This window comes from Chaetodon auriga, chromosome 3 (assembly GCF_051107435.1).
Source record: "Chaetodon auriga isolate fChaAug3 chromosome 3, fChaAug3.hap1, whole genome shotgun sequence".
Classification (NCBI taxonomy): domain Eukaryota; kingdom Metazoa; phylum Chordata; class Actinopteri; order Chaetodontiformes; family Chaetodontidae; genus Chaetodon; species Chaetodon auriga.
In genome coordinates this window covers 11,672,444-11,695,322 of record NC_135076.1, presented here as the reverse complement: position 1 = coordinate 11,695,322, position 22,879 = coordinate 11,672,444, and the positions used below count along the sequence as shown (strand labels likewise).

Sequence of the window (22,879 nt, the reverse complement as noted above, 5' to 3'; positions counted from 1 at the left end):
GGATTCAAACAAAATGGCTAATTAGCTCAGATCTACAGTATGTTTCAATACGGTGCACAAGGCTGTCACAAGAAGAAAACAAGTCGTTAAACCACCACAGTGCATCTATTTTCATCTCTTGTCCTCTCGCTGTCCTCTCTTTCTGCTCCCCTGAAAACCATCTGGTGGTTTGGTCAGGATCACTGTCCCCTTGGGTGGGTATTTTGCCATGAAAATCTGCCCAGACAGCATCTATTGGCTTTGAGCTGGTGACCTTTAGAAATCTCACTTCCCTGATTGGCTGCTTTTCAGTTCCTCTTTGACTCATTTGATTTAAGGCCTAGATTTTCTGTAGAGCCGGGCAATAGATGGATTTAATATCAATATCCCGATCAATCAAATTAGATAATATAAATCTGGTGATATTGATGTGAAGACATAGCATATGGTTTGTCTGTTCCTGGACTGAATTGCTGCATTACAGTTAAGTAACAAAGTTGTTTTTTAAAAACTTATTTTCTGTTTAAAATGCCTCATATTGACAAGATTTTCCATGGCAAAACATCTTGTGGTGCACAGAAATGTATGTTACAATAATCATTATCGAACTTGGGCATCACATCAGATAAACTTTTTCACATATATCCAGCAAAAAAAAGTTAAAAAACTCATTTTAGGCTTTGATACCAGTGTACCTGCAATCATTAGTTTGGAAAACTATGACAGGACATTAACATACTGTCACTACCATTCCACTGAACATCAATAAATGGTAATATTCAGTAATCTTCAAGCTGTTCTCTACTACAGTATTTCCCTCTTCCTCTGTCTTTGTCCCTCCTGTGCTGGACCAACCTGCTCTGCCAAACAGAATGCTGTCTGCAGGGGCCTCCAGTCCCACCGCTGAGCTAATTAACGAGGTGTGAGGTGTGTGTAGGTGTGTGTATGTGTGTATGTATGTGTGTGTGTGTTTGTGTGTGTGCACGTTTGTGCACATACGTACTGTAAATCTTGCCTGACGCCAGGTCACCGGGCCTGAGCTGAGTCTGTGCCAATAAGCTGTTGGCAACTCACACACACGCACACACACACACAGAGTCAGCAGAAGAGCAGATAACAGGAACCCTGTAAGAGGGCAGCCCTGGGGAAACACGTTGGCATTACGGATTCTCTTATAAAGGACAGGACCAAATTCCAGTGCTTTTTGCGTGTGTGTGAGTCGGGGGTCAGAGGGTGTGTGCTCAGCTGCTGTTACCGTGTATTCCTGGCAGGAGCCAATTAAAAAGTGTCTAAAAAGTGTGTCTTTGTGACTGTGCAGGTTAGACTCAGACTTTTGATAGCATCGATGTGAGCTAAGGAGGTTCAATGTAATGTCCTGCATAGTAAAGTAGTATTAGAAAATGAGATGACTTCTGGTGGCTTACTGCTTTAAGAACTGTTCAGTGTAATGTTATCAAAAAGTAAAACATGCATATCAGCAGTAAGTGTACTGTTAGGTTATGAAATTGCTAATTGGTATAACAGACTTGTACTTATAGTCAGTTCATGAAAGCTCTTCCTCTATTTTCCATCTAAACCACCTTATTTTAAGAAAAAGAAAAATGTTATGTTGCACAGAATTTTACGTCTTTCAATTTTGCCACTATCTCTGTGACAAAACACTTTGTAGTTTTTGAACAATAATGAACAAAAGACACCTGCTCACTAGTTTGAGTAGTGTTATTCAGTCAACAGATGTGACTCAGCCAATCACAGCAGAGAACTGCAGCTTTCACAAGCGGTGCTCGTCTCCTTGGTGGCTACTTCTGTCTCCTCTGCCTCCATCTCTCCATCGATCACCTCTTCTCGCTTGTATTGCCTCACTGCCCTCCCCCATCTCTCCTGTCACTCCTCCTCCCTGCTTCCCCTCCTCTGCTCCTTCCATCCTCCTGAGTTTATCCTTTTGAAGTCATTTGTTCAGCTCTCCCCTGTTCTCCCTCAGGAGCTCATTTCCTACACTGAAGGCATCTTAGGAGAATCAGGACTCTCTGGAAGCTTGTTTCTGTGCAAGTTGCAAAGACTCTAAAACTGCCGTTTGTTGTCAGAGGGCAGAGGAAAGTCTGCACATTTTACAGATTGTCACAAGGAGCCCAAAGTGCATCATCCAGGTCATTCTTACAAGCACTTAGACTGTGATCTGGTGAAAATGGAGGTCAGAAAGATTAAAAAAGAAAAGTCTTAATGTCACCTTCTCCTGTAATGCAGCCCTACTTTTCTTCCACCTCCTTTACAGATTGCTGTGAATCTCTGAGTGAAGATGGCCTTCTTTCAGAACAACTTCTGGGTAAGTGTCTTATTAACTGTAATGATGGAGATTATGCAGAATGCCCACAATGGCTACTTTGATCAGGCTTTTATACCTTGAGCTTTACACCACTATGGATTACTTATCCACCTATTATAGCAGAGGGATAACCGTGAGTCACTGAGCTTTTCATCTATACTCTCAGTCAAGCAGCCAAGCGTCTGGCTCCCCGCTGCTCATCAGGTACGCACAGGAAGCGCTCGCTGCCTTCCTCCTCCGCTCACTTGCAGATAATAGAGACTGATATTGTGTCAGCCCCCTGCTTATTTTCTGCCACTTGGAAAGAAATCTCATTCAGATTATTCTTGTAGACAGAAATGTCACTTTCGGCCATGCTGATAAATGTAAATGGCTATTTTCTGAATCAGTTTTAACTTGCTGTCACAGTGCTAGCTGTGACTTGTTTCAGGGAAATTCCTGAAGCGCTGTGAGATGCAGCTGAAAGTTGGGTTTTTTTCTCATATGTTTTAACTGTTTTTTTAATTCACTTTTTATTATGTTTTTTTGATTTGAATTTTTATTTTCACTAAATATTTGCCTGGGACCAGACCTTTGAATCTGCCCACTCCACCCAGTTGACTGATTCATCTGGTGTCATGACATGAAACAGCAGTTTCTTGTCTGAAAAAAGCTGGTTTTCCAGTGAGCGCTGTAGGGGACTAATGACGAGACAGTTGGCGCCATGGGCAGGACTAACGCTATTATCATTATCATGCTGTTGTCAAGCTGTGATCCAAGGAGGAGTTAAAACAACAATGGCGGCTGCTGACAAGATAGACACCGATATTGAGGCTGTTTTTGGTAGTTCGTTCTAACTTCAGTCTGCTCCATTCTTAAAACCCCGGCAAAACCAGCATGTTGGCGTGGCTGTGCATCAGTGCCTCTAACATTAGCTTCACATCTGAACACACAGTGGGACAATAATTTCTAATAGAATATTAGGAGCACGTATCGGCACAAGGCTGTCCAGTACACCACCATCACTAAATGTGTAATCAAACATTGCCGTAGGGTTGAATCGATGCAGTGTCAACAAAAAGCTGAACTGTGCGAGCCTCACAAAGTTAAGATTTATCATATTGTGTTGGAATGCTTTAGAATGACAGAGTGTACGTGATAAATTCGGATAACTCAATATGGCCATGCTAGTTAATTATGGCATTATCTGTGCACAGCTTAATCGGTGCAGTAATTAATGGCCTCATTAGCAACTTTCCGCAGATGTGTAAAGTAGAGGAGGGAAATCTCTCTTTAATCCCCCCAACACCACCCTCATCCCCCAGTGACTCTGTCAGCTGTTACAAGGTCTCTTTCTCTCCCTCATTTTCTCCTCTCTCCTCACTTTGTCCTCTCCGTTCCATCCCAGCACACCTGGTAAATCTATTTCAGGTGTGTCCTACTTCTTCTACTTTGCCTCATCAGACTTAGAAAAGTCCTCAGTAATATTTGAGCAGTTGAACTAAAATGAGGTGAGTTCAGACACAGAAATGGGGTTCAGGGAGGACAATGAGCACATATATAGCCTGGAGGGTTCTTGAACGTTTAAGGTTCTTTAAGGTAAAATATTTTTGTTGGTCCTGTGTCCGGGTGTTTGTACTTTACCTGCAGTCAGGGATGAGGAGGAGTTGTTCCCTAATGATTATCAACTGTCCATCTGTCAGTTTCAAGTGATTTCTCTGGTCTGCTTTTGTGGTAGGAGGGGAGTTTGGGACAGTAATCAGCTGCATCCTGCTCCAAAACCTACTAAAAACCTCAGCCTTAAGTACAAAGTTTTTTGCCTGCTAAACATCCGTCTATGATCCGAGGTTATTGCAGTGTTTTGTGCCATGTCCATGATAGCAGACAAGCAGGTCAGCAGGCAGTGGAAAAAGCAAGAAAACGAGAGCGAGCTGGTTGGGAGGGAGACGCGCAGACAAGGAGTTTTGCAGCAGAATTTCAGCCAGACAGGAAGAGAGGGTCTGAGAACTGCTGCGTTTTCATTGTAGGGCTTTGTTACTGTGTGGACGTCTGAAATACAGCGACATTATCTTCATCATTTAGCTAATATTACGTGTTATTTGTGTGCCTGCATATGTTTACTTACTAATAACTGTGTTTCTCACCCAGCCTGCAGACACAAGTAGTGGTGTAATACAAATCAACCCTTGAGTTAATTAGGCAGCACAGCCACTTGGGAACAAGTCACACACAGAGCTTCGTCTTGTTTGGCTGAAGAACATTCACAGCCGCTTACAAAGCCTCCTCATAGCACGCTGTCCTTTCCCATTCACTATATAAGAGCTGGGCTCACGGCCCACAGGGGGAAGCCCATCAGCTATAATGAAGCACATCCTTAGGAAATTACGGCACTGCTAAGTCTTAGGAATAGAATTTCTTTCAGGATTGCTGCTCCTTTTTTATTCTTGGAATTTAGATTTTTCATTTTCAGAAAGATTTTCTGCAACACAGTCGAACTTCCTTATTAGAGTTAATCAAAATGGTCAACTGTTTTTGTCATATATGACAAGGGAAAATGCATTTCTCTTTTTGGCTCTGGGAACTCCCTTTAACTGATTCTCATGACGAATGGATAACCAACCCACAAAGCTGGCGAATACCCAGGGCCTCCGACTCTCATGGACTCCGTTGGCCGTAGATTATTGTGGGGTGAATAGTTTGAGGTAATTTGATTGCCTGGAAAAATGGAAAAATACGGCCAAAGCACAGTATTAACTGGCATGATAAGGGCCTTAAAAGTTAGCTGTAAAATCTTCAAATCAATTCTACATCGTATAGGCAACCAGAGTCGAGGATGGGAGTAATGTGGTCTTGTCTGTTGGAGTTGACTAAAAGCCTAAACTGCATTTTGAACAAGTTGGAGGCAACAGATGAATTTCTGACTAGAACTGGAATAAAGGGCCTTGCAATAATGTAGGTGTGATGAAATAAAAGCGTGAGGGGTCTTTAAGGCAACTAAGGCAACATGTGTAATCTCACATACAAAACTGGCCGTTAGCCTGATGTCACACCTCTGAGTAACTGCCCACATCTTTGTTCAGTGGTTCAAATCAGTCTGGTGTTGTGTCCATGGACGTCTCTTCCCTCTTGTTGGAGAGACAGTTGACCAGTTTTCGCTGTATGAACTCACTTTTCCACACTCAAAACCAGCTCAGAATTACAGTGGAGCATGGAACTGGGACACCATGAACAGGAAGTTCACTCATTGACAGAAACTTTGGGACTGTTAGATTGAAAAAAAAAAAAAAAAAAATAAATCACATTGCCTTTAATAATAGAATAAAGCATATAACTTGATTCTTTTCCACTCAGACACTGCTGTGCTTTGTGCCTGGACTGTTCACTGCAGCCTCCTTCTGGTGGGTTTTTAGTCGGTGGAAGTATAAAGCCACATAACTGAGGAATGTTTGAATTCAATATTAAGGTGACCCGTTGAAGGGTCATTAATAATATTCCCGTCTCTCCTCTCAGTGCAGACTGTGTGTTCTCTCTGTGCAGTGGCACGCGGGACTTGAATGAACTATTTCAAAGAATAACAGTAAAGATCTGCCAGCTGCTCTGTTTTTGAAGCTGTACAGTTTCCAGTATTATCCTCCATCTTGTCTTCATAGAAAGCGCCTTCAGCTGCTTCTTTGCCCACAGATAGTGTGCACAGAAACACACAAGCAACGCCCAGTGGGTTTTTATTATTGCCTGCTTCTCAGTTTAATGATGCTAACGCTGTTGCCCTCCCATCACTTTGAGTCATGGTGTTTTCTCTTGTGGTGAAAAACAGTAAACACACAGTGTGGAACTTTTTCTCCTTCCCGTGTTCCCCTCCCTCTTTTGCCTCCGTCTCTTCCCTCACTGTGTCGCCTCCTGCCCTCCTGCTCTGTTCTGCTCCTTCTTCCGCCCTTTTCATTGTTTCTCAGTCAGTCCTCATGGATTTGTTTTGTGCCAAGTTAGATTAAGAGCCAAGATAGATCGATATAAGAGTTACTATATTTGTGCTCATGTTCCGGTATGAGGAAGAAAGAGAGAGCACAAGCAGCCAAATAGGATCCTTTCAGCATAAGATGATTGTGTGCAGCTTGGAGTGGATAAAAATTTGTCAGCTCTCAGAGATTTTGCTACATGTAATGAATTACCCTTCATTTTTTTAAGCATTAAATTCACTGAATGAGCCAAAATCTGCTATTCTCATGTGCTTCTTTGATCTATAAACCGTTCATTCGTTCATTTGAACTTTCAGGAGATAAACTATATCCAAATATATATCAGTATCGTTCAAATTACCACAGCTTCCCTCCTCTTCCCAAACACAGCAGGCAGAATATAACATCGCAGACTACCAGAGGTGAATTTCGCAGACCGGCCCACACAGCAAATTGGTCTAGAGCCATCAGTGATGACAGGCTGCTGCTGATGCTACCTGCTCCTGATGTTATTGACACCCCTCTGCTATGGCACTGTTGTTCTGCTCAACCTGCCCCGTCAGCAGAAAAAGTTTCTGTGAGTCAGCTAAACTCACAGCAGCACTGACAGACCGGTCAGCCGTCCAGCTGGATGGCTCAGTGATACGCTGTCGTATGCAGGGCTTGAATGTTTTCAGCTTTACTTTGGAGTAACTGCCTGATATATGGCAGCTACATTGTATGCGGTACAGAGCTGGATCACATGCAGTCTGTATCTGAATGATCCGTTTGCAGCTTGTCAAAATTGCTGTGATAGAAGGTAAATTTGATGAGATTCATCTGTCACAGTTGTGGCCCCAGTGGAAACTTGTTCACCAAGGTAAAACCAGTAGAATAAAAAACAAAAATGGAAAAGAGACGTCTGAACTCAGTCACATAGAGACCTGCAAATGAAATGTGTTCAAAGCCAACAGTGGAAATGTGGTACAAATTCACAACTGAATGAGATTTTTTATATTGCTCTCCTGCAAGATTTCTGCCTGTTTATAGAGCTGTAAGATACAAACTGTGTTGTTAGATAAATGTATAAAACCCCAAATGTTACATACTCAAAAAAGTTGGTATGCTGCATAAAACATAAATAAAACACAATGTGTTCAGTTGTTGCTCCTGTTGACATATGCTCGATTGACAACAGCACAAAGACAATATGTTCAATGTTTGACCTCATCAGCTTCATTGACTTTTAGAAATATCTGCTTATTCTGAATCAGATGCAGCAACACATTTAAAACAAGTTTGGACAGGAGCAGCGAAAGACTGGGAAAGTAGTGGAATACTCCAAAAACACCTGTTTGGAACATTCCACGGGTGAACAGGTTGATTGGTAACAGGTGATAGTATCATGATTGGGTATGAAAGGGGCATCCTGGAAAGGCTCAGTCGCTCACAACTGAGGATGGAGGGAGGTTCACCACTTTGTGAACACATGATTGAATAAAGGAGATTAATAATGGACTCAGGAAGACTTCGCAAAACAGTTGTCAGTAAACACAGTTCATCTGCAATTTGTTGCATTCTGTTTTTATTTACGTTTTCCAGTCTCAGCTTTTTTTGGAATCACGGTCGGATGTTGTTGCGTACTGTAAACGTATGTGACAATCTGTCATCATTGTTAATAAGAACAGTCCCTCTAAGGTGGACCTGCTAACAGTGTTGTGTCTGTTAAAAACATGCAGAGCCTTCAGATGAAATAATGCAGCTACGAAATTGCACATGAACATCTCTGTGAACCTTTGCGTCAAGGATAGTCATTACAACAGAGACAGAAAAAGGTAGACATCATGCAAGAAAAAAAGTAAACGGCTACACTAACATGGCAGAGCTGCCGACCACCGTGCTCATTTGCCTACGTGCAGCCCAGAGAAAAATAATTCCAGCTTTAGCTGCCTTGTCTTTTCTCTTTTGTTCTGTTCAGGTCTGCTCAGTACTTTAGCTTCATATGACGGATAGGCTGTGTTACAGAGCAGGAATGTCCTCAGACACTGGATCCAGTCTCAGACAGACTGTAAAGACAGATTTGACAAATTGCCAGAACAGGCACCACTCTAGACATTGCCAGAGAATGAAGAACTGTATTACAAAGCCTGAGCCAGGCTGAGCAACACTTCACTTTTCTGGTCACACATACGTTGAAATTTGAAGAAGCAGGAAAAACCATGAGGAATAGGTGAGCATGTAGATAAACTACTTCTAGGTACACTGTAGTCTATACTGTAGTGACAAAACATCAGAATCAAACTGCTAAACAGGTCGTAGCAGTTTTCTTATCCTATGTTTATTCCCCCTAGGATGTTGCAGAGGAGACGTGCAACCTGTTTGCTCATTTCAGTATGCCTGTGCTTCTTTCACTCAGGTCAGCACCTTGCTCTGTGCACATTCTCAGGTAGAAGGTATACTGTTGGTGCCTCTCGTCCAGCTCTTTGTGGTCAACCGCATGTTTAAGGCAAACTTGCAGATGACCATGTTTTACGTGTTGTAGTGAAGCAGCTGTGAAGCCGGCCCAGGCCCCCAGGTTCCCTCTCTGTCTGTAATTAGCTTCGTACGAGCCGGAGGGGAAGCAGTTAGACCAAAGTCTGGAGATGCATAAAACACACCAAGGTTTCACACAGCTACACACACACACACACACACACACACACACACACACACACACACACACACACAGTAATACAATGATAAAGGAAGAAAGCTGTCATTTGGGTTAAGTAGTATAGAAAAAGAAATGCTTTTTGATTAGTCATCTAAAATACTGTGTGCTGAAGATACACCAGCAGCATAAGATGATGGGAGAGATTTGCAGGCCTCGTTGTGGTTTACACGTCCCCACAGTAAACTTTGAAAACAAAACAAAAGAGAATATCCTCACCTCACCTGAGGCACATTATTCTTACCTTTAAATTTTTAACAGCAGCACTGAACCTCTGAGTCCGTCTTTGAGCAGCAATAAAGACAAAGTGATGTTGTCGGGGATGAACAAATGGTGTCTTTTTGGCCAGATTTGGCCTTCCATTATTTAGCCTGTCTGTAAAATCAGAAACTTTCCTCCAGTGAGCTACAGCTAAACATTTGGGCATGTTTTAGAAATTGATTATAGACCTAAAGATATAAATCCCAATGAAAATGTCATCAAGTGTTTCTCTCCTGCGCCATGTGCCAGGCTATTTAATCATGCCGTGGACGGCGCCTGCCGCCAAGGTGAGGTCTAATAAACAGAACAGATGAAAGATAAATCCACTTCATTTTAGGCAAACTTTCACTGCAACGCACAAAGAATGTCTCATTATTTTTTAACAGTGTAGAGATTTCCATCTAAAGGCACAGCACACTGCTGGCTTTGCATTGGCAAATAGTAAGATAAAGGTATACTTTATTCAAACTGTTCATTACTCAGCTTTTTGCACATTTTAAGAGAAACAGAAACTGTAACCTGCTGTATTAGGGGACAGCAGTTCAAACGTGAACCACAGCACTGGTCAAATGTGCCCTGAAGCTAATATCAAACAATTTCCTACATCTTTTTTTTTTTTTTTTACATTTTTGGCAGAAAAACACAAAAGCAAAATGTTTCAATATACTAGTTAGTTAGAACAGTATAGAATAGATATATGGACCTGTGCCTCCACAGACCTGTTGTCTGCAGTATCAAAGTGCTGACCCTTGGCTGAACCTAATTGTTGACCCTTGTTAGTCTGTTTTTCCTACAGAACTGTAAGAACTGCATTTTTTGTCTTTTTGAGTGGTAAAGCATATATTCATGTCATGTATTGAAATTTGTTTTGCTTTGACATTTGAGAGAGAAGATCAGCACAGGCTTTTTTAAAGCTCATAAAGTTTATTGGCCCTGAACACCAGAATAATGAACGGTTAGAGGACGGGAGGGAACCAGGGACCCGAACCCCTCAGCAGAGCAATGCTGCCGTTTGATTTACTGAGATAAAATGATAATTTCCCCGCTGCTCACCATCCCCCTTAACAAATTTCAGCAGATCCCCCACAGCTCTCCGTGCTCTTCAGAAGTCTCCGTCTTCATGAGAAAGTTGTACAGATTTTACAGCCCCCCGTTCCCCTCTTCTCCTCTCCCATCGGTCCACTCATTGTCATGGTAATGGGCTCCATCGTGCGTGACCAAAACGGTCAACTTAATTGATGAAAAAGAGATCACCAAGAGGGTGGAGGAGAGGGGGTTTGCATATATCAGACATGAAGGATTTTCATTCACCAAAGGCTTAAGGAATACATTACGGCACTTGACGACACTTGAGGAAGACCGTCAGTGGGTTTGCGGCTCTCAAGTAATGTGCTGTTAGATCGTTCAGCCTGACTCGACATCCACAAGTACGGTACCAGCTCGCCGCTGCTCGCTCCATCAAGAACCTGCACGAGTGGAGTTCTGCGTCAGGCGAGGACTCGTCAGTGTGGTCACACGCTGATTATGCACGTGTAATGTTTGTTGCGCCCGCCAGTCTGAGGCATGTGTTCCCATACAGTGAGCCATATTAGAAAAGGTGATTTGACTGTTTTGTCTTTCACTTGTGGCATTCGATCTGCTTCCATGTGAATTATTCAGAAATCTGTTGATTGTTGTTAAAGGACAAGGCTGATGGTGTTCTGTGGTGTTCACCCCCAACCCCATCCACAAATATGGCTGAACACTGTACCGTCTAGCAAACGATTACTAAACCTGGAGTAAACAGTGCATTTGTTGTGAACTATTTTCAGCTGTGGATTGAGAAACATTTTTGTGCCCTAGAGAGTATTTACAGCTGCAGGATGGTGCACGTGGGACTTAAAATAAACTGCATGCTTGCATTCATGGTGATGAAAGAACATTTCACCTCATGTAAAGGTGGAGCTCACTGATGTGTTTTTAATCGTTTTGGACAACAGCGGATGGATACACAGACAATATTAGTTAATGAAATCAATTCATTGTTGGTTTTGGTCTTTTCGTGGGATGAACTATATATAAGAAAGACTAAAATATCGAAAGGCTTATTGTTGAGGCTTAATGTTTCTCTCTGCCCTCAGTTTTACAGGCACCCCTTCAGCCAGTACTGGTGCATTGTCCCTCTAACTTTCAATGCGTTCAGCGCTGAGGCAGCTACATCTTTTCAGAATAACATTATATAACTTTCTTTTGGCAGACGCTTTTGTCCAAAGTGACTTACAGTTTTTCCCTGCATTCTGTATGAGGAGCTTTGTGATCTAGATCATGCAGAGTGAGAGCAGGGGACTGAACCAGCAGCTCAAACCATCAGTGAAGGGCATTTTGAACACAGTGCCAGAGCCCACAATCCCTCAAAGTTCTGTCAAGACCATATCATATTCAGTAAATGTAAGTTAAAGTTATTTTAAGGAAGAAATGAATAATATTATTACAGTCCTCAGTCAACATTTCCCAGCAGTCCTCACCTGAATTGATAATTGACAAAGCTGGAAATGTTTGCTATAGAATAATAGGACCGCTTATGGGAGACTTGTGGGTATTTCTCCACCTCAGCAATGTGTTTCTCATATCCAGTATGAAAGCTGTGAAACCACAAAAGGAGACAGACTGTCACTGATAAGTGAGGAAGAGGAAGAGCAGATTCTGTAGGCCAGGCTGTACCAGAAAAGAAGCGCGTCTTACAAATCAGTAGGTGTTTCACTTAGTTCCACTCATGAAAAGTGACAGCTGTGAAAAAAAAAGCTCGACAGGGACGTTCGAACACTGTCTCTGTCATGGTGTTCATGTTGGGTCGTTGGTTTTGAAGGGTTCCAGAAACTGTAAGTCGTTGCACCCCTAACCCAACGGAGAGGTGAAGGAGGGTAGAGGGTTTCTGAAGGAAGACCGTCCGACAAACACCTCTGATGATGTTTACTGGCAGCATCAGAGGTGTTGCAGCTGGAAACTTTGACAGTGGCATAAAATGGCACACAAATGTCATGTTGACAGCAAGAGATGACTCAGTGTCAAGTTATGAGTCTTTGTTCTTCCTGGCGAGGTCATATGTAAATATTAGAGCACTTGCAAAGGTAAATATAATATGCTAAGCAGTCAAAATGCTGCAAAGCTATGGTGCAGAGCACAGAGAAGAGCATTCCTACTTTATTTTGAAATATTCAACAAGACTTCTTACTGACTGTAACCATGATCAGATTGTGTTTGCAAAACCATTTAAGCACCCAAACAATCAGCAGTCTGTAGACAAATGGACAAGTTCTATCAACACTAGTCTGCTGGCAGTGGTGGACAGGTGCTGTGGAAAGGCAGAGGGTGTGTGTGTGTGTGTGTGTGTGTGTGTGTGTATGCTGAAGGCTTAGACTGGCAGCTCACCTTTCTGTTGCGAGGGTAGAGTTTCAACAAAAGGCGGCTGCCAATGAAAATACCGTAGTGCCTGCAGAACGCCTGTCCATTGTTTCTAAAAGCTAATGTCAAAGCATTCAACTATTGTGGGACCATACAAAGCCCTGTCATTGAGTTAGAAAGGGCAGGAAATAGGAGTATAAGATAGGAAAGGACTGATATTGGGTTTTTCATGCTGTGTTCGGTGTGATTGAGCCCAACAATGACTCAAATCTCAATCTTAAAGCAGTGGCACACTGTTTCAGGATGATGTAATAAGGCTGCAACAGCAGTAGTCTTATTTTCAAAGTTCATTTACATAACTGTTCTAAAGATTGTCACACCACAGTGACACAAAGTAATCATACAAAGTGTTATTTGTATTATCAACATAACATTATATAGAAGCATAAACAGTCAGTACACCCTCACACACACACACACACACAGAATGTTCTCCCTCTTACTGCTGTTGGTATCTTCTCCAATGCTTTTTTTTTTTTTTTTGCTGTCAAAGTGTTTTGTGATATGCATTGAGATATATGAGGTAATATTTCTGCCACCACCCCGATACAGTAAAATTTAACTTGTGGTGCTCACAACCTTGAAAAAGGACATTTGAAAAAAACTTCAACAGCTCCATAACTCACATCTTAACAGCTTTCATTAAAATTCTTTTTCTTTTGTGTGTGTATGTGTGCATGTGCGTGTACGTGTGTGTGTGTGTGTGTGTGTGAGTGTGAACTGACTTTTTGAACATAGTGGATTTGACATTTGTCTCCGAATATGTAATAATATAATATATATTACCCTAGCCTTGGTATTTTTGGCTGTTTTGTTATGGAAATAAAAGAAAGAAACATCCTGTCCTATGTTTTGGGAGGTGAAGCATGAAAGATTGAGAGGAAGTAGAAAATGTCTGCCCACACAACCAACGATTACTTTCATTATCAATAGTTTGATCTATAAAATCGTTACAAACTCCTAATTCTGTAAAGCTGAAGGTGTCATTTGCCAGTTGCTGCTTTTGTTGGACAAACAATCCAAGATACTCAGTTTGCTGTCACGTAAGTGAAGACGATGAGCTCACAGATGAGAAGCTGGACCCCAAGAACATTTCAGTCATCTCTTTTTATCCACTGATTGATTTTTTTTTTTTTTTTTTAATCCAGTCTAATATGCAGACAAGATTAAAGCTCCAAAACCATATTAGACTAAATGTTTTGGCCCAGTCTTGCGAGCTTTTAACCCGTCTGCAGTCATTTTTTCTTCCATCATGAAAAGCAGCTCGGGGAAAGTGACCGTGTTAAGCTGATGTCAGCAGTGATGCTTCAGCGGCTGAGCTCGCCTGGTGTTTTCTGCCAGGTTTTGTGTCATCAACCTGTCCGAGATGCCTCCCAGAAAGACTGTTTCTCACCCTGACCGCTGGGAGTCTGGAGCCTAGTTCGCTTGACTGCGCCTCCGCCTCGCATGCTGTGTGTGTGTGTGTGTCTGTGAGTGTGTTTGTGAGTGGTTTTGGGTGATCCTTCATTGGCATTCCAGCCATTCCCCTGGTACCTGGGAACTGGCCTGTTCTCCTCCGACATGGTATTTTTAGGACCTAAGAAGCAGCTGTCTGTGTCTCTGTCTGCACAGACGGCTCCGGCCGTCTGTTGCCTGAAAAATGTGACAAGGCTCAAGAAACGTTTGTTATAACGGCGCCTCAATCCTCTTTTTCAGATTATGAAGACTTAAGTTAACACAGGTGTAGGTGCAGGTAATTATGACAGTGATGGGTATGAGGCGGTGTTGTCGTCTGTGTTAAATCTACTTAGCTGCAAGGTAGGCAACTCTTCTCTCAACAACAACCCAGCTCTGTTTTTTTCTCACATTTTACTGAGTCATGTTTGCCTTGAGGTTTTTTATGCTTGTCACATGAGCAGCAAACAGTGAGCGATCATTTCAGTGGAGCGCAGCAGCAGTTCAGAGCCTCATGTGCAGCAGCTGAACCTGCAAAGAACTTTTTTCGGGGTTTGTCTCTCATCACAATTGTTTAAACCAAAAGTGATGAAATGCCAAATACTCCAAAAAACAACATGAACAATATGCAAAAAAATCGAATATTTTGACAGATATTGAGATATGAGTGAGTGATCATTTTTTCATTTTCAAACAAATACATAGAGAATGAAAACAAAGATAAACAACATCTTCCATCCAGAGTGTAGACGCTGAGGTGTCTGCCGCTTTCACTCCTCTCTCGAGGTAATATGTTTGGGTGGCGAGCTGGCAGTGACCTCACCTTTGTTTGTTGAGTCAGGCAGCTTCTTTTTACAAAGGTGGCAAACAGTGAAGTAGAAAAATACTTCCACACACTGCTTCTCAGATGCTTCAGGGTCGTGATTTTGCGGTCAGCACAGCTTTGCTTGCGAGCGTTTTCCATTTCTGTCCCTGAGCTTAGTTTAGTGATAGGTCAAGTGGTCCAGCTGATAGGACGCCCAGCCCTCTGCTGGACCTCAAGGCAAACTAACAGAAAGCAACTGAAAGACTCCAGCCACAGCTGAAGGAAGAGCAGTGAGAGTGGTCTGACAGGGAGAGCGACGTGGGCTCGAGGACGGATCATCTGGAGAACGGGATGACAGACATGTTGGACCAAATGCCCAAAAACAGAATCTCACCTGTCGTGTAATTTGCTTTTGTTTATGTTTGTTTGTCATAAGAATGTAAAAAAAAAAACCGGAAAACTCAACTTAATTTCATATCCGTTGAGAATGAGTTAGATTTCAGGCAATATGTGAGTGAAACAGCTTCAAAGAGAACATCTCTTCATGCAGGAGGCGTGGTGTGATGTCTGTACAACATGAAATCTGATTCTAAGAGCTTTTTGTAGTGGTGTTTTTTCAGCAGTCTCACTGCTGAACGATTTCTGTTCTTGTTGTAAAGTTGGTGCATATTAAATATTTATCCAAGAAATATTGAGAAACATTATTGGTACTTTGAGTTTGTGAGTTTTGAAAGACTTTACTCTGACCCAACTACATTTCAGATGTATATATTATGAATACAGTCATTAACTCACTAGATTTTGCTTGTTGATTTCCGTGTTAAAGGACCAGTTTGCAGGGTTAAGTGACATCTAGTGGTGAGGTTGCACACTGCAGCCAACTGATGCCACTCCGACCACTTTCAAGCATGCAGGAGAGCTCATGGTGGCCATGAAACTCTCCATATTGAGACACATTTTACTTCTTTCAAAAAACTGTGGCTCCTGCAATGTGGATATTGCACTTGGCCATCTTGCGGTTTCTATCGTATTTAGATGAATTGTTCAGCCCTGGTACGTTTTACACATAGACTGCCAGTTAATGTTGCACATCAGATAACCAAGGTAACAAAGCATGTTGACGCTGAATAAATACTGCGGCTTACCCCAATGTTGAAATGCTTTTGAAGGGTTTAAAGTCACCACAGTGAGTGTGTTCTTTCTACAAAAAGGTCAATGTACTGAGCACCTATGAGCACACAGATAACCAGTGTCAACATGTAAACAAATCTGCTGCTGTTGTTGATATACTGATGAACACCTTCTTATCATGAGCGAAGGAGTCATGCATTAGTACACTGTTTTCTGCCTCACAGCTTAGGATTGCACATTAGGAGTCTCTGTTTCTATTGTTTGTGCTCTTCTATCACCACCACACTCCACAGTGGAACACACACTGTTGTCTTGGAGACATTAAATGATGACATTTATTTGCAATAATGGTAACAGACCTCAGTGTGATTAATGCAGGTCAAAAATCATTGGTGTCTGTGTGTGTGTTTGTCTGTGTGTGTGTGGTAGGATGTCAGATAAAACAATCTCAACAGAACAAAACCAAACAAAAGAAAAGTGTGGTGCGAGGGGAGACAAATAAGCAAAGTTAGAACATTTGTGAGTTGTGAGGTGGTGTTGATGGACTACCTGGCGTCCTGATGACCTACTTTACCTCAAAATCAGAATATTATTGTGTGGTGTGTGACAGTGAGTGATGAGGAATGTCGCACAGACTGCACCAAATAGCCTATGAACTTAAATAATTCATCATTTTGTTGTGGCCCAGTCATACATTTTCTGCTGACACCAATCAACGGCCTTTAGAGGTTTATTTAAAACACTGTTGCATAATTAGTACACGTATATAATTACACACAGAGCTCCCAGAAAACTATGTACCAATTGGGCCTCTGGTGTGGTTACATGCACATTTTTACAGCGCCGTCAGTGTCTGGTGAATGTTCTGTATGTGACTGATAGTGAAATGTTTCCACTGATAAGTCTGACTGACTGTCCGATGGAGGAATATCAGTGTCAAAATGTAATACGGTTTAACCTCAAAACAAATGTGATGTCGCTGCACTGAAGCACCATCTGACAACCCTCCAACGTTCTAATGTTGGTTTGCTGTTCCTGTTGTGGGTGCTAACAGACTCTGTGTGTGTGTGTGTGTGTGTGTGTGTGTGTGTGTGTGTGTGTGTGTGTGTGCTTTATTTATACCTTGGCAGGGGGAGAAAAATGCCGGCTTTGACGTACTCTACCACAACATGAAGCATGGCCAGCTGGCAACCAAGGAGCTAGCCGAGTTTGTCCGTGAGAGGTAAGGTTTATGTGTATTTGTGAATATCTGTGTGGGAGGTGGTGCTAGTGATGGGACTCGGGTGGAGAAATTCTGCATTCTTGACTGTGTGTTTGAAGAGAAAGATGAGAGATTGCGCCATGGTTTGGAGAAATGGTCAGAGATTCTAAATGAAGTGTTTGGATGTCATCTCTTGCTGTATCTAACAAGATGTTCACGATTAATACTGTTTCAAAGTCGATATCGAGCACTGTAACAAGTCTTTCTTTGTTAAAACTGCTTCAGGCGTCTCTCTCTGCTCTGACCTCTGACCCCTGTCCTCACTACTGTGCTACTTTTGAAGTGCGCTGTCTTTCACACTCACCAGCCTGAATAGGTGTATTATCCCTGAGCTGCTTTTATCCGCGTTTGCAACTGCTGCATTGAAATAATCAAAATTTCAATCGGTTTTCTCAGAACTCATTCCCTTTTCCCGAAGACAATGTTGACAGACTCACAGGAGTACGTTTACTGCGTGTACAGCCGTGAAGCTCTCACAGTTAAATCATCAGTCCAAAATATTATTTCAGTCATATCTTTCTTTGATTAAAAAGTCAAAGGTACGAGCCTTTGTATATAAAAACTTTAAAGTTGAAGGTAACTACAGCTCCCAAGGTGCAACATCCAGCAACATCCACGAATGGCAGGCAGAAGCTCATGATGACACTAAAAGCAATAGTCGGCTTCACGAGGACGCAGTGGTACACGCTCCCAGCAGTCTCTCGCTTTTAGGACATTTTCCTTTTAAAACAAATCAGCTGGAATTTTGAGTTGTAAATCCGCCGCTGACAGGCTCACCAGTAGTCCTGCCTAAATGTGGGCAGTCTGTTCCTTAATTAAAATGGTCTCCTCAAAGTGGGTAGTTTGTTACATTAACTCCTCTGCCTTCTAATCAGTGATTAGCAGTGAGTAAATTGAGGGGAATAATGAAGTTCCCACAGGAGTTGGTGCTCTCACAGCTTGAGGTCCGGGCACACAGAGTGCTCTGTCAGACCAGTGATATAATCCTGACATTGATTCAGAGCGCCTGTGCACATTCCTCACAGGGGGAAATTCACTTATCTGCTCGGACAGCAGCAGACAACAAATCAGCAGTCAGGAAATGAAATAGAGGCACTGTGGGTAAAATAGTGTGCGATCCCGTGAGACGGAGGCAAGGCAATTGTGTTGATAAGTTTCCTCCATCTTTCTCTCTCTCCGCTCGTCTGAAAGGTCATTTGGATGTAAGATTTAATAAAGAACACCATAACAACTCAAACACATTGTCAAGGTTTCTCAGCTGCCGCGTGTTGCGTTCACAGTTCTCAGTTCTCAGTTTCATGGAGATGCATTCCTACTTCTTGTTAGTGGGGGGCCACAACACACATCAGGCCGTCGATTGAAACAATTAGACAAAACAATGAGTTCATCAAGTAGCGTGCTGACAGAAAGTATTTCGCTACTGTTTTGATAACAGATGAAGCACTTTGGGCTGTTTACGTTAAAAAAGTAAATGTTATAATTAAAGAAGATGATTAGAATTGAGAATGAAAATATTTTCTCGTGATTCATTTTGAGTTCCAGCACAGTTTCAGTACTGAAGTGTTTGTTTGTCTGTTTCCATCAAAGCTCCTTCTTTCTTTCTCCTCTGCAGATGGTTATTAAAGTTTAATGTCCAGCATTGCAAAACAAGTCCATGTATCATTCAAATGTGACTTCTTTTTGCCCAGCAATGCTGAAATGAATCTTTATCTCACTGACTCTGGTGGTGGATGCCCAGAGTTTGGGCCAAAGTAAACATTAGATAGATATGAGACCATTTGCAGAGGGAATAGTGTTGGCAAGAAGTACTATTTGAGTGCATTGCATTCACAGGTCTAAAGTTTATTTGAAAGAATTTTGCATTATAAGAAATGCATGTCGCTTCTCCTGATGTGTTTCGGGCAACTTTATAAGAGAAACAAAAATAAAGAGGCATGCGTCTGCTGACCTGCTGCACATACACATATACAATATACACAATAGATGGGTTTAAAATGTGTGTGTTCATGATTTTCAGGTTTCTCTTTGGAAGCCCTAAATTGGAGTCATTGTACTGGTTATTCTCTGAAGGTTAATGTGTTTCCTTGTCTTTGCAGTGCTGCCATTGAGGAGACTTACTCCAAATCAATGAGCAAACTGGCCAAGATGGCCAGCAATGGAAGTCCACAGGGGTGAGTGCCGCCATGGAAACACAGGACACTTCACCTAACGTTTGTCCCTGTCCCCTTCACTGCCTTACAGCTGAATTTATACCATAGGAAGGTGTTTGTTAATGTAATTATACATGTCATGGTCACATGGCTTCATGTGAGATATGAATGAGGACCATCTGCGTCACCAAATGTCCACATCTGTGATTAAAATAATGTCCTCTCCACTTTTTAGTCTGTGTTGTTTAATACATATGCTGTCCATTAAATGACAGAGTTTTATTGAAATAATAAATTTAGATACTTAACAAAATATAGTACAACTGTGGTTGTTGTTGGTGGTGACTGTCAGTCAAATCAAACCACACCCACACCCTCCTGATGAAGTAGATGAGCTGAGTTTTTGAGAGTTAAACTCTAATAGATAATACCCAAAAGTGTTTTTTTCCTACTCTGAATTTGATTGTTCCTCATTAAGTCATGACTTTAATGTTAAAGAAAAACACTTAGGGTTTGAACCCATGACACACTAAACCTGAAATGAAGGGAGCTGGAATCTTGCAGTCTCTCGTGTGCTTGATGCTTATGTATTCCTTTCCTAGGACTTTTGCTCCCATGTGGGATGTGTTCAGGGTGTCTTCAGACAAACTGGCCCTCTGCCACCTCGAGCTGATGAGAAAGCTGAATGATCTCATCCGGGACGTCAACAAGTACGGAGACGAGCAGGTCAAAATTCACCGCAAGGTACATACCTCGGATTGCCGCTATCCTGACAGAAAACTGCCAGACTTTTGTGCCTGTGCATGTTTCTGTGAACAGAAACTCATGACTTGCCCTGCATTGAGCCCCTGTCATCTTGATCTAATTTATCTCACACAAAATCCAATTACTGTCTTCTCCCTTCATGGTAATTGCTGCAGTTTCCCTGAAAGCATCAAGTACAATAATGATCTGTACAGTATGTCCATGTGTTGTCTTTGTGTGTCTTTGTGTGTGTGTGTGTGTGTGTGTGTGTGTGTGTGTGTGTGTGTGTGTGTCACTCAGACTAAGGAGGAGATGGCTGGGACAGTGGAGGCGGTGCAGGCGCTGCAGGTTCAGAGCAGTCACCTTCAGAAGTCAAAAGAGGGTTATCACGCCAAGTGTTTGGAGCTGGACCGCCTCAGGAAGGAGGGAGCGCCACAGAAAGAGCTGGAGAAAGTTAGCTCCCACTTCCTCTGTTTTCAAGATTGTTTTACAGGAAGTTTATGATTTTCTTAGTGTCCCATTAAAGCATATTGAAGGGACGGTTCACATGAAATGGGCAAAAAGCCAGATTTTCTCACCTTCCTCTTGTTGTGTCGAGCCATACGAATAGTTTCTTTCTTTTTTCGTTCAAGTTATTTGTCTGACCTTTTTTTTTGCGGCTGCTTGTAAACATATCACACAGTCTACTTTATGATATTAAATCAATGTTATCTCTTTGTTCTGCAACATAATATTAATATTAGTGTGAGTGAGTCAGACTTAAAAGTGAGACAATAACTTGAAAACGAATAGAAAACCTTTAAGTTAGATGACTATGAAATGAGCTTTTCTATAAATGATATAATATTATTAGTAGTTCAGTCAGTCCTATATTCACATCCCGATCTGCTCCATGTGTGTCTGAGTACATCTTGTGGACAGTCAGATGTGAACTGGACCTTGACAGGATTCAGTGTCCTGCATCAATATTGCTTAGTAAGCTCTGGGGTGTCTTTGTTATTGGCTGTGTTGACCTTAAAATCCATCAGATGCTTGCTTCTTGTGGTCCGCTCTTGGGACAAGAGGAGGTTAAGTTAATTAGATTTATCCTGTCTTGATAGTTGTGGAAAAGAACACTTTCTCTGTTCTGCTCTTAGGCCTCCGCTCTCAAGAAATTGCTGTTCTTGTTTTACGGGTGCAGACTAAATACTGAATGGACTAGATGTAATTATGGGGCAGGACATTAGTCCCATTCACTCACTGACCTATTCATTTTATTTCAGGTTTGTGAATGAGAGTCTGTACCCGAGGGCCATTATTTTCCTCTTCCTTTTCTTTCTCACTAGGCGGAGCTGAAGTCTAAGAAAGCGGCTGAGTCGTTTGCATTGTGCATCGAGAAGTACAACCGCGTGGGAGGAGAGTTTGAGCAGAAGATGAGCGAGTCCTCTCAGGTCAGCTCTGACTGCGTCTGGGCCAAGGGCCACTTTTTTGCGGTCTCTCCGACCCTCTGTTGGTGTTTTTGAAGTATTTCACCTTCTCTCGGGCTTTATCTTTATCTCTGTGACTCACCCTCTCTGTAACCTCCCACCACTGAAGAACTCCATCTCATCCTTTCATTTATTATCCTACATCATGCCTTCCCCAAAAATGGAAACATCAACCCCACGGCTCCTGAACACCCACCCGCTCGCAAACACATGCATATCCTGCACCCTGCTTATTACCTTAAATCGCTGCCTCCACACTTCCATGGTTACTGCTGCTGTTTCCATGGAAATCTTCAACAAACCCCAATGAGTGCGTCTGTTTTACATTTGAAATGATGACTGAAATCCGTGTGACCAATTATCTCTTGTAAAGGATTTGAGGGGGAAGATCAGGTCATGTATGAGGGGCTATGCGGCAGAAAAACTTCTCAAAAGATCAAAGAAGAAATGGAGGAGGACAGAATGAAGCAGATCAGTGATTTAGAGACCAAGGTGCTTTTTCTTATACATAGAACTAGAGGAGATCTCAAGATAAATTCTGGCTGCACATTACTGTTCCTTATGAGCCTACCTGTCAACGCTGGGATTTAAAAATAAAGGACATTTTCTGGTGCTCCTCTGTGGGCCGTCCCACCAAACTTACCACTGTTCACATAGCCCGAACATTTAGACAAAGGGACACAGTGAATCCTAAAGTCACCACTAGGCACCCACCTGCTTTAAAATATCAGAGCGGCAGGGATTGGTTGAACTACTTCCTACATTAAGTGAGTACAGTGAGGTGGTCAGAATCAGACACCTGGTTGAAAGTGAAATGCTGTGAACATCCCTGCATTTTCTACATGGAAACACAAAGGGGCAGATAAATTCAGCACTTAGTTTATTTATGTATTACTTGATGGATTTGTACACGTCACTAACACGTTATGCTTCTGTTGTGATTTTGAGGGAGGCTGCTGGTAAGAGAGACAATTGGGTGGAGAGAGTGATTACAGAAATGGAAGGGAGGTAGTATAAATAGTCACTGGTGGAGTGTGTTTGTCAGCCTCTTGGGTGCTCTTACGCTTGACAGATTTGTCGCTTCAATAAGGGAGGTCAGTGGGAGAGATGGGTAAAATACGGGAGAATGCCGGGAAAACCATCAGGTCTCCTCATGACCGTATATATCTCTGATGTCAAGCTCACAAAACAGAAACAGACTCATTTGTCTCACTTTTTGTTGAGAAACCTCTTAAATACACAGTAGTAGGACTAAAGCACAAC

General features: G+C 42.2%; 1 protein-coding gene across 2 annotated transcripts in view; it reads left to right on the top strand.

Annotated features, from left to right (window-relative positions):
- Positions 1–22,879, top strand: part of fcho1 (FCH and mu domain containing endocytic adaptor 1) — a 51,062-nt gene that overhangs the window by 10,098 nt on the left and 18,085 nt on the right. For both annotated transcript variants that reach the window (XM_076724244.1, XM_076724245.1), the window contains 6 exons: positions 2,252–2,302; positions 17,126–17,217; positions 19,353–19,427; positions 20,009–20,150; positions 20,451–20,603; positions 21,476–21,580. In XM_076724244.1, coding sequence (XP_076580359.1) covers positions 2,276–2,302; positions 17,126–17,217; positions 19,353–19,427; positions 20,009–20,150; positions 20,451–20,603; positions 21,476–21,580 — 594 coding nt within the window. In that variant the 5' untranslated portion in view covers positions 2,252–2,275. The remainder of the gene's footprint in view (positions 1–2,251; positions 2,303–17,125; positions 17,218–19,352; positions 19,428–20,008; positions 20,151–20,450; positions 20,604–21,475; positions 21,581–22,879) is intronic.